This window comes from Solanum stenotomum, chromosome 9, assembly GCF_019186545.1.
Source record: "Solanum stenotomum isolate F172 chromosome 9, ASM1918654v1, whole genome shotgun sequence".
Taxonomy (NCBI): domain Eukaryota; kingdom Viridiplantae; phylum Streptophyta; class Magnoliopsida; order Solanales; family Solanaceae; genus Solanum; species Solanum stenotomum.
This window is the reverse complement of record NC_064290.1, coordinates 15,585,780-15,598,919: the sequence shown is the minus strand read 5'-3', so window position 1 is coordinate 15,598,919 and position 13,140 is coordinate 15,585,780. Positions and strand designations below refer to the sequence as shown.

The following is a 13,140-nucleotide window of genomic DNA, read 5'->3' as shown; positions in this document are numbered from 1 at the left end:
ATCCATGAAATGAAACAACATATCTTCATCCGTAAGATTGGGAATCTTTAGCGTGAGGGTGGTGAACTCTTTCACGTATACGCGTATGTTGCTCATCTGCTTCAACTCCCTAAAATTATGCTTTGCCTCATAAATGACGTTGTTAGGGAAGAAAGTCTTCTTGAACTCCACTCGAAATTGCTCCCAAGTGTTGATGGTGCAAAGCCCCTTCCATATTTCTGACTCACTACGCCTCAACCAAAGCATAGCCATCTCCGAAAGATACAACACAACGATGTTGATCTTGTTTTCATCGCTCTTCACTCGATTACACTTGAAATAATTCTCCCAAATGCCAAAGGAAATTCTCCACCTCTTGCGCGTCACGGACGCCTTTGAACATAGGTGGCTTGGGAGCCTCGACCCTGGCCTCCCTATCTCGGTCAAGCGACGATGATCCTCCAGCTGCCCCACCTTCCTTGAGCGCTTTCATCTCGGCCTTCATGGTCTCAATCGTGCTTAACGCCTCCATGAGCCGACACTCCAAGAAAGTGATAACCTCCTTCATCTCAAACTCGGGACGTTGGCAGCCCTCCAACTCCTTGCAGATGTTGCCATTCTTCTCAAGGGTGAATTCTTCTAGAGTTTTGAACTTGTCATTGACCTCGTTCAAACGTCGGCCTAATATCTCTACGATTTGCCTTGCCATTTCAATCCTCACGACCCATTCCTCTCCGGTAGTGACGTCAATGACCTCATCTCCATGTTTATGATCACTTTCTTCGGTGGTCGAAGGTGGGTGAGATGTTAGTGCCTCACTTGGTGTAGGATCGAGCAGCATTTCTTCACTACTCTTGTGGTGCTTCTTTCCCTTGCGGAGTTTCTTTCCACTATCCAGTCTGACGTTGGTGGTGCTAGTGGCATTAAAATCTCCTTCATTGGCCATTCTCTTGGTGACAAACCTTTGCTCTGATACCACGTTGTCACAAACTTAGAGTCTCACTAAAGCTTCGCGCAGCACTTGATAACTTACTCACGAATCTTTCACGCTCTTGTAAGCTCAAGTAAGTCCTTTGAAACTAAGATCGCTAGGAGAATGGAAATAAAGAGAAGAGAACTTTGGAAGAAGGATTTGTATTGCTTTATGGAATGTTTTACACTTGGTTGGATGATTTACAAATGAGAGCCCATCTATTTATACTACTTCTTAAGGAGCTAAAGTGTAAATAAAAATTACTACACAAGTCCCTAAATATTTACAATATAGTCCCTTTTTAGAATTCTCTAGTCTTCTAAGGAAAGATCTAGAGAATTCTAGAGTTTTCCACTAACCTCTCCATAACTCTAGATTCTTCCTCCTTATTCTTATGCCAAATTTGAAGGGCAAAGTGGTGGGTCATGAAAATAATCTTTGTTGATTGAAGGAGTGGGAAGCATCATCATAATTTGATTGCTAGATTGGGAGTAAGATTCATTTAAGCCCATTAGAAACTGAAGAAGTCGTTGATACTCAAAATATTTCACATACTTCCTAGATTCAGCACAACTACAGTTAGAACAAGGCACTAGATCATCAAACTCTGCCCAAAATTCTCTCAATTTAGAAAAATAAGTGGACACTGAGGACATTCCCTGAGTGAGAGTAGCAATTTGCTTATGAAAACACTTAAGACGCATTCACCTTGTCAAAAAAATCTCTCATTTAAGTCTACCCAAAACCTACATGCACTGGTAGTATACACTATGCCACTGAGTAACTCAGTGCAAACAAAATTCATGATCCATGGAAGTAATATAGCGTTACATTTCTACCACAAATCGTGTATGGAGACATCAAATTTTTCCTTATGATATTTACCATCTAAATATTCTAATTTGTTATTGCCTAACAAGCTAATCCTCATCGAACTGTTTCATAAAGCATAGTTCTTTGATCTTGTTAGCTTAATTGAGATTAAAAACTACTTAGGGTATCATTTGGCTGAAGAAACAAAGGATGATGCTGATCGATTGTCACTACATTAGAACTGGCTCCACTATTCTGATTCAAAGTTGTATTGTTAGCCATTGTTGGTGATGTACTCAGCTGGGTAAAGATAATTCAGTATGAAACAAACACCGGCCAATAGAGAAGATTAAAGATCTCAGAACTGCATTAATGAAGATGGATTACACGAGCTCTGATACCATGTGTAAGATCCTTGATCTTCACCATATGAACACTCCTCAATAAGTGGAAAATGGAAGCAAATCAAAATATAATTGATCGATCTTATTAGAATGAATGTAATTGCACTGTACAAATTTTATTTATAAGCTCACTAACTTCTAATTACCTCACTGTTGGGCTCAAAAGTGATTAAGGCGTCATGCGAAAGCTTAAAATTACAAATCATATGGTTGATAAATCAGATAACAAATAAAAGCATACTGAAAATATATTATTAATATGATTTGGTCAAGTGACCTACATATGTGAAACTAATATTAAAAAAATATAAACTCTATTGGGAGAATAATTTGTTCCCCATAAATAAAACTATTAAAAAACTATATTGTGGATGCTATTGTGTTGGGGTATGAGAAGAGGGGTCTTCAATTTATATTGTTCCAAACATTTTTTTCAAGGAAGGAATAACCCAAATATGGAAGAAAATTAAAATTTTCTTTGAGAAAAAAATTAAAGCATTTATGGTAATACTTTGATTTTCTTTCAATAGAAGAATAAAAGTCAAACAAGGCAAGAAAATCAGGATAAAACCCTAACAAATCTCCCATTTTGGCTGGATTTTCTTGACAAATTTTGTCACGTCTTCTTCACACAATCTTCATGTATCACTGTTGTTTATCATGATTTAAAAATTGATATGGATAAAAAATTGGAGCCCCTGTTTTAAAAGTTATGAGCATGGTTGAAAGTGCAGATCATGCGTTAAAAGTAATATGCATGAGTTGAAAGTGGAGCTCATGCGTTAAAAATAAGATGTATGAATTAAAAGTGGAGTCAGAACATTAAAAGTTTGTAGGGGTTGAAAGTTGGAGTCCATGTGTTAAAGTAAGCATGAGTTGAAAATTAATTTTGTTTTTAAGGATGGAGCAGCAAGATTGTTGAAAATATGGTTTAATATTCTTCTTCACGTGTAGTTGGACAAAAATTTTATTTATCATCAAATTGGTTGCAAATTGATTTGAAAACGCTTTGAACCTGTTTTCAACCTTGATGAACCTAGATCATTGAACCATTAGCTCTAATACCACTTGTTGGGTTCGAAAATAATTAGGGTGTCATGCGGAAACTTACCATTACAAATCATATGGTTGATAAATCAAATGACAAATAAAACCATACTAAAAAATATATTACTAATATGATTTGGTCAAGTGACCTACATATTGAAAACTAATATTAAAAAACATAAACTCTATTGGGAGAATAATCTCCACATAAACAAAACTGTTAAAAGACTACATTATGTATGCTTTGTGTTGTGGTATGAGAAGAGGAGTCTTCAATTTATATAATTTCAAACATTTCTTTCAAAAAAGAAATAACTCAAATATGAAAGAAAAGTTAAAGCATTTAAGATAATACTTGACTTTCAGAAGAATAAAAATCAAATAAATTAAGAAAATCAGGAAATAACATTAACATTCACGGACCTATAACAAACTTTCGCATATCCTAACAACTTGCTGAGTTATCACTAAAATATCTTCTATTAACATTTTTCCTAACAACTTGCTGAGTGTCACTATAATATCTTCTATTAACACTTTTCAACAATTAAGACAGCTGCCTCGAAAAAAAATCATTTCAGAATATGCTGAAGCATTTTTTATTTAATCCACTTTCATAATAGCCAAACAAAATGAAATTTGTAGAAATCTCACACACAAAAAAGAAGTTATTCGATCTAGAAATTTTAAAAAGAAGAAGTCATTAGGATGAATTCTTCATAAATGGTATCATTCATGTATACATTATGGTATCCATTATAATAATTGTTATAGCTATGATTTTCTTTTAAGCCTTTTCTTAAAAAGATAAGTGTACGATAAAATCAGTGCAAACAGATGCAAAGAACTATTTACGATGATTTTCATAAAATTGGTTTGGAGGAAATCCACGTCCCGTCCTGTCCTGTCCCGTCCCGCCCTGCCTAAATCAGTATAAAATCATTGGCGTTTTTACTGATTTAAGTACAATTTATCAAAAGAAAAATCATTGTGAATTTTCTTGTATATTCTTGTTTGATTAAACTGGAATATGCTTTTCAGATGTCTTTCTAAGTATGTTACTTTTTTCTATATTTGAGGACTAAATCATGTTAATATCAGCATTGCACGAGAATGTTCATGGACCACAAACTATACATGGTTTGTTATGTAAATAATTAGAAAGCTAAAACCTATACTTAATTAATTACTTGTTAAGTAAGATACAGGACCACAAACAGGATAAGCCATAAGTAACATTTGCTGCAGAATGATTGGACCTTTAAGCATATTTATGCAATGTAATTAGTACTATATTTCTTAGGTGAGTCTTTTAACTAAGCCTTGTTTGGATGGTTGCTACTTATTGTATCGTTATCAATATGATGTGATCGCGTCATGAATTTCTCCTCTCTCTTTTTTTTATTTTGTTTTTGTTTAATTATTATCTAATAATTATAAGTTTATCCCTATCATGATTGAAAATGATATAGTCTATTCAACTGTTATATTCATTAAAATAAAACAGTATAATACAATACAACAGGAATGAGATTATTGGCTAATTCATTTGTATCTGAATTTTCTCATAGAATGAGCTGTTTATTGGAGTAAGGATACGGATTTAGTAAAACAAGAAACATTAAAAGTAGCAAGGTTGTCACATGAAAGGTATATATAACAATAATATTTTTTATTTGTACTAATGACATGAAACCTAAACATAGAAAAGAGAGTCTAGCTCCTGGATCTTTAAGAATTGACATTCACACGTGTTGTTTGGATAATGTATGATTAAAGTTGATCAAATTAGTGTTCTTTGACACGTAGGTTTGAGTCTGGCAAACCAATCACAGCTAGCACGATAAGTAAGCAAGTATGCATGGACAAAACCTTAATCTATATGTAAAAATAGAAATGACCCATGTGGTATGGACAAACTTCACGTGCTTGGGTGACTTTTTTGGAGAGTCCCTAGTAAAACAAATGGAAATCTTGGTGAGATTTTTGACAAAATTATGCTAGATTTCATGGAGGGTGAGAAGGTGAATGGAAGATAAAGTGAAAAGAGGTAGGGTGAAAGTGTTGAATGTGTAAATAAAATTCCATATTAAAGGTTTATAGAGGGGGGAGGAGATTATGAATAAGATGTACGATTTCTGTAAATAGTTAACATCTCTTGAAAAAGTGAAAGAACATACGAGTTTAGGGCAGAATCAAACAATGTCACGCCATATTAATAGGAATCAATTTTTTAGATTGGTTTATATGTTAACCCAATGGGAGGTGTGGTAATCAGGGGAAGTAGCGGTTTGGTTGCAGATTCAGTCAAAATCAATATCAATTCTTTAGTTCAAATATTGTGGTTGTATTAAGAAATTTATTGAATTTGTACAATTATTAATTTAGAACTCAATAGCTTTAAAATATTAGAATATTGACAACATAAACTTCAAAGCCTAGTCAAGCGAAATAGTAGAAGAGGTAAAAGTCAAGAAATAGTGATTTGGAAATATGTGCAGGATATTTATACCTATCAATGTCACAGGAAGGCTTGTCTAGAGAACCTTTTGATATCTGATGAGCTTCTAATTAGCGTAAACAATAATTTGTAAACGTCTCAATAATGTCATATTTACGTACCCTTCTTGCCATTTTGTCTAAAATCAAGTAACAAATGTCAGTAACGTGCCTATAAACTAGTTTTTCCTTTACCTAGTAGTAGTAACTACTTGTCATCCAGNTGGTTGCAGATTCAGTCAAAATCAATATCAATTCTTTAGTTCAAATATTGTGGTTGTATTAAGAAATTTATTGAATTTGTACAATTATTAATTTAGAACTCAATAGCTTTAAAATATTAGAATATTGACAACATAAACTTCAAAGCCTAGTCAAGCGAAATAGTAGAAGAGGTAAAAGTCAAGAAATAGTGATTTGGAAATATGTGCAGGATATTTATACCTATCAATGTCACAGGAAGGCTTGTCTAGAGAACTTTTTGATACTCCCTCCGTCCCTTTTTAGTTGTCCACTTTAGAAATGGCACACAGATTAAGGCAACAATGATTAGCACAGTGAAGTTACAAATTTACCCTTATGACAACTTTTCACTTCAAAATTACAACCACTTATTTGAATTAAAGTGAAATAAATTTGAGGGAAACAACATACACTTTTACAATTTTCAAGAAGTGTAAATAAGGGTATAATAGGAAAAAATTTGTTGTCCTTTCTTGATTTGTCAAAATGGACAACTAAATAGGGACAACCAAAAAAGGAAATATGGACAAGTAAATAGGGACGGAGGGAGTATCTGATAAGCTTCTAATTAGAGAACAATAATTTGTAAACGTCTCAATAATGTAATTCGTGCTAAGGTATAGGGAAGATTAATCCACATTTTGGTCAATCGAAAATGCAATTAGTGTGGCATAAAAGTGAAGATCGTTGAGTGTCTATCGAAAATCACGAAAAAGGATGGATATTTTGATCACCTTTAACTCTAGCTAGGGTCACAAATATGAATGTAAGAAAATAATTTTGATGACAGTAGAGTATGTTTGATCACCTATCATGTGTTGATGTGAAGTCAAATTGTTTAGGTGGTAAAGGAATTTTAGAGGGTCCCGTTAGTGAGAGACATCCCCACGGGGTCATGGCCTGCAGGCCTATACCCTATCACTTTTAGGTTGCTTTTTATGTTATTTCTGTTTCAAAGCTATGTCTGCTTTTGTTTGGCCCATGAATCACTTTTCCTTTTTATGGTATTCTATAACTTATCCCCATATATAAGGACAAACAACAAAAATGTTCACATATATTTGACACTCACATTAATCCATCCTGTCATACACACATTTGCCACTAACGATAATGTACTATTCCCACACACCCCACCAATTATATTGAGCCGCCCTTCTCTTGTCTTATAATTTCAAGATTGCATTGTGGTATATTTTTTGCACACTATTTGAGCATACCCCTCCAACTTGATCATGTGCTTTTTGCATTAACAATAGTACCTTATATAAGCTTTCGAATTGGTCGAAACGGAAAATGACACACTACAAGAAAAGTGTGAATTATATGGGAATTTTCTTAGGGATTATGTATGAAAATTCACAGGAAAATAAGTTTCCTACAGATTTCCAATAAAAATGAATCCGAAGGTAAAACCTTCGTAGGTAATTATTTCCTGCGAATTTCAAAATCTCCAACTAATTTACCTAGGAATTTAAATTTCGCAGGTAAATTACTTGCAAATTTTCTTGCAAAAAATAACAAAAAAAAATGAAATTTCTTACAAATTTATTCGCAAGTAATGCCATAGGAAGATATTCAAATAAACTTTAAACAATATTAATTATTATCTCCTATTTATTTATTTATTATTCATTGAACCCCCTAGACACATATGTACCTACATATCCATATTTCTCACACAACTACCCACCCATTCAATTTAATTGCCCTCCTAATGTCAAGTCCCCATGAGATTCCATGCCTACTCATTTATAGTTGCTTCTTGAAATTCCATTCTATCAATATTTTAAGTCATAGCATTATAAATGCTAAATTTTTGGTGTCTTTTTCCGATGTGATACAAAAGATACAATGACACTACACTAATTTTTTGTGTCTTTCTTCAATTTGATTAACTTTTAAAGTAAAATTTTATCAACTTAATTGAGTATTTAAAATACCATTTAGATATTCATAAATTCTAAAAAAGTACTCTTAATTTGTCTCATATCAATATGGTAATATAATATATCTTAAATATTGGCTAAAGTTCATGTAATTTGACTCTTAAAAAGTGAAACATGACAATTATTTATATATTTAAAATAAACCACTACCACCCAACATTCATGAAAATTTTATGCTTACACTTCCTATGAGATAATGTCCATAACTAAGCATATTAAACATAGACAAAATTTAAATTATACACACAGTTTTTATAAATAAATAATTGAAAATATAAATAAATTTATAAGTTTAAAGTGCAAGAAAGTTATAATAAAGAATTGATAGTATATCTTATTAGGTATTTGTGGTATTTTTAATTTTAATTTATGTTTTAATAATTATATTTTAACATACTTAATTATATATTTCCAAATAAATATCATTTAATAATTTACTATATATATAGAAAATATGTCATTTTTAATGCTTATAAAAAATATCAATTGGATATACAAGTAAAATTTATTTATTTTTCATTTAATATAATTTTATCAATGAAGGGTAATTAAACTTCACATTAATAATGTATAGCATAGAATTTTTCTATACTTTAATATAATGCTTGACTTTTTCAATCGTACACAATTTAATATAAATAATATTAAATCAAAATTAATTATATTTATGATAGTTATTTTTCTATTAGATAAATAACAAGCCATATTATTTTATTGCTTTCTATCTTTTAAATTGAAAAAAAAAACCGCATCATTGGTTTCTTGTGATAAGTTAAACATATTGATAATGACATTTGTAGTAATGTTTCAACACTGTATTAGTTTGATATTATTGTATAATAATTATCTAATCTAAAAGTATAGTAGATATTTAAAAATAAAATTTATTCTAATGTCATTGTTATTTTTTATATTATTGTAATTTTTTATTTGGTTAAATATATTTAAAAGAAAATATTCCTCGAACTTTTCAAATAAAACAAGTTCTTAGATTAAAAAAAACTCTCACTTAAATTATATTTAAAAAAGTTCAAGTATGCATTCCTCAAAAAATCTCCAATCAAATTCACAATAATAAAATCCCCAAGTAATTTTACAAGTAAAAAATATCCCAAGTAAATCCTCAAGAAATAAATTCTCAACAGGTAATACCACATATAAAATTATTTCTAAATAATTTTTTAAGTAATTATTTCTAGCTAGATCGGGAAATAAGTTTATTTAGGAATTTCTTTCAAAAAAATTTAAAAATAGTTTTTTTTTTCATTTCTTGCGAATTCACCTATGAAAATGGTACTTGCAAACTGTTTGCCCCAAATAATTCCCCAGGTAATAATTTTATGAAAAGGGCGCCAAATTTACCTACCAATTTTTCGCAGGTAAAAAAGTCCAGAATTAAGAAATTTCATATTTTCTCAACAAAATTCGTAGGAAATTTCTGTGAAAATAATCTCCAGGTAATTTACAGTTTTTTAGTAGTGATAAGCAAAGGACATTAAAATATATATATATATATATATATGAAGCATGGGAACTTGAACTAATATAATGACCCTGTTTAGAGGTGAATTTATAGCCAGTTGATGTGCATGTTCAACTAAATTTACTACTTTCAGCTCGAACTATGTGTACAAAATTATTTTAAGAATATAATATGATTAACAATTAAATTAAAAAGGGGATAACTCTAAATAATCCTGGATTCTTCTCCCTTCCCATCTCTATATAAAAGGCAAGATGCTCATCTTCCTTTGGCTTAAGAGATTTGTGTATAAATTTTTCCATGCCCACTCTTGATACTAATAAACATCTCTTCCTCTGTAGCTAGCTAGATTAAAGAGTTGTCAAAAGTCTATCCTTCCATTAACATGAAAGTAAGTTGTCATTTTTTGCATATGATGATTATATTTGTTTAGATGTTAATGTTAGCCTCATGATAACAGATTTTTAGTTGGATTCAAACCAAGATTAATGGAAAACAAAGTAGTTATAAGTCAAATCCAGTGGCGGTCAGGCGTAAGTATTCTTGATTTATATTATATGTGCAGGGGAATACATTAATATTATACATCATCATATGTACATGTTATCTGTTTTACTGGATCAAATGTCTTCTACTTGATAGATCATATGTTGCATCAATCATGCAAAGAAGAATTCAGTGACTGGCCTAATGAACTACTTGCTATTGGTACATTTGGAAGTTGGAAAAATGATGGTAATTTGAAACAACAAACTGATCAAAGTCTTACAGTTGAAGAAGTTGGACAGCTTCACAAAGAACTAAAACATCTATTTCCTGATCGTGAAGAAAGTAAGATAGGATCAAAAAAGGATCTTGACAAATTCTTTGACTGTCTTCAGAACTTGGTAGATGATGATCACAGAGTTATTGAAAATAATAAAGAGAACATTTTCGAACGGAGTAATAGTACTCTTGTTCATGTTAGTAGCCAAGAACAATCTTCCCAATTGGAGAACATTAGCAAGAAATCTTTGTCATATCTCCTAAAGAAGACATTGTTCTGCAGCGCGGGATTCACAGCCGCCCCTTTGAGAGATCCAGTACTTCCACAGTCCAAAATTCAGAAATCAAGGATGGAAAAGGTTTGCACTCTTACTCATACATGCAATGAATTTTTAATCTTGATGAATTGAAGTAATACTTACTTAAATATCAGATTCTGAGGGCTATATTACACAAAAAGATATATCCTCAAGCAAGCAGTCCAAGGGGTACTACCACAAGAAAGAGATACATAGACAATATATGTATGATTGAGAATGATAGTGATCAAGACAACGAAGCATTTGACAGTAGTACTGTACTGAAGAATGGGAGCAAATGGGATAAGTCAGATTCTGATTGTAAGTTTTCTTATACTCAAACCACTTCAATATGTGTCACCGTAACCATTTCATCTAAAAGTTTCGCTACATGTGTGCATTCTTTTGCTGCAGTCATTGTACTAGAGATATGATTGGCTTCTTATAGCCAGTTCTTGAAAAGATGAGGTATGAACACCCTTAGCTTGAAAAAGTACTTTGAATCATATGTCATTATATATTCATCCAAGTGTCTCACTTTTTTTTTTACTTTTTGCAGATTGATTTCTGTTTCATTTGGATATGCAAAATTCAGATTCTTCTCAAGTTTTTTTTTTTTTTTTGGAAGAGTAGTCTTCCATCTGTTGGTGTTATATGATCATCAGAAGTACATATTTCACTTGATTTTTGCCATGACTTAGATAAGGATAACTGTTTTTGTCATGGTTGGAAAAGTTCATCTACTGAAGTTTCAATAAGAGGGGAAGATTTGTAATCTTAATTAGCCAAGTGAATGAGAAATTGGAATTACTGTTACTTTGATGCAATAGTCTTTCCTAGTTATAGCTCCTTGTTTTTTCCATATCATCTATGGACGCAAAAAAATATTTACACACCTATATTTAAATTGAATCATATCAATTTGTCATAAATTAAAGTAAAATTATGTGTTAGTTAACTTTATTTCAGTGATAAAATTTATGTATTCATTGAATTGATACAAATTAATGAGTGCGATTAGATTGTTACCCTTGTGGACTATGGTTTGAGCTACCAGCGTCCAACGCTCCCTAAAGATGTGTCTTGTATAATAGTTGTGTATGTTTAGTATTATCTCTGTCTCAATTTATATAAGTTAATTTGACTTGACATGGAGTTTAAGAAAGAAAAAAAAGACTTTTGAAATTTGTGATCTAAAATAAGTCAGATTTATGTGGCTAGAAATCATTTCATTGAGGATAAAATTTAAATTTTAAAGTTAAATTATTACTAAATATAGAAATGTGTCCTTTTTTAGGGACTAACTAAAAAAAGAAAGTAAGTCATATAAATTGAGATAGATTGAGTATCATATATTCACAATTATAAGCCATAAGGTTAAAGTTTTTGCAAGAACGTAACATAGTCGTTTCCCAAAAAAAAATAATCTAAAATCTATTTTGAGTGTTCGGTGTGTTATGAAATAATCTTCAAGAAAACAAATATATTCTGATATTTCATTATTTTCCAAAAAAAAAAAACTTTTTTGTAAAATAAGTTTCTGAAAATTATGCAAACTCAATTATTGAGATCTTAAGCAGATGTTCCTTTTTAATGGGCGGGAGACATCTAATCATTTACTTGAAACTAATTAACTTGTTTTTATTCACACTCGATATTTATAATAATTCAAAAAATTATATGAAAGTAAAGTTGAAAATGTATGTTACATTAAGTTACAAATGCGTGCATGAAAAACATACATGTTGATGTTATCTTCATTATCAATGTCAACATCAAAATACTAATAAGTTCTAAATAATGTTGAGCTTATTGGCGGTTTGTCATCTATATAATAATAATAAAATGCATCGACCAAAGTTTTGAGTCTATTCGTCCTATCTTATCGATGAAAATAAAATAGATAAGGTGTCCTAATAAGTAATAATAACGATGAGATTAATTCATTATAAAACATGCAACTTATAATGGCAAATTAATTATGGACTTGACTGGTATAATTAGTGTGGGACAAAACAACGTCATGGATCTGTTGGGCATTATTGGGGTGATATCCTTTCGTTTCATTTTATTTGACTTTTATATTAAAATAAATCATTTCATTATTTTTACTTGTTCATTTTAACAAATTAATAACTCTTTTGATATTACCCTTTAATCTTTATCATTAACTGATTATATAAAATGGTAAAAATTAAATTTTGACATTTCAACCGAAAAATCAGAGGAAATATTTCAAAAAAATTGTGTAGAAGGGAGATGGAAACTTCAATCAAATCGTCCACTAGCTATTTAGTAAATAATTTTGCATGGCTTTTAGCAACGCTGATCTCTCAAAGATTGACCACAAAACAAAAAATATCTTCCAAAGATTCTGCAGATTCTAAACTTTTGCAATAAATTAATGTGTGACGCATTTTTCTTTCCTTTTTTTTTTATTTGTGCGCCATCATTTATATATATAAGTTTTTAAAATTTATTTTATATTACTATATATAATAAGTGGGAATATCTACTACTTAGCACATGACAAGTGTTGGATGACATGTGCTTAGATAGTGTTGTACATTTTTCTTTTATGGTTGTACCTTTAAAATTAACACCATTAATTACCTACCTCATTTGGGCCCATTTATATATATATATTTATTTTTATTTTATTTCTAATAAGTGGGAATATCTACTA

The 13,140-nt window shown here is 30.8% G+C and overlaps 1 protein-coding gene across 1 annotated transcript; it reads left to right on the top strand.

The window, feature by feature from the left end:
- Positions 1-9,626: 9,626 nt before the first annotated feature.
- Positions 9,627-11,332, top strand: LOC125876805 (protein DEEPER ROOTING 1-like). The gene is made up of 6 exons (XM_049558064.1): positions 9,627-9,781; positions 9,851-9,923; positions 10,033-10,514; positions 10,589-10,775; positions 10,869-10,922; positions 11,014-11,332. The coding sequence occupies exons 1-5, from the start codon at positions 9,776-9,778 to the stop codon at positions 10,886-10,888; spliced, it is 768 nt and encodes a 255-aa protein (XP_049414021.1). The 5' UTR covers positions 9,627-9,775; the 3' UTR covers positions 10,889-10,922; positions 11,014-11,332.
- Positions 11,333-13,140: the final 1,808 nt, after the last annotated feature.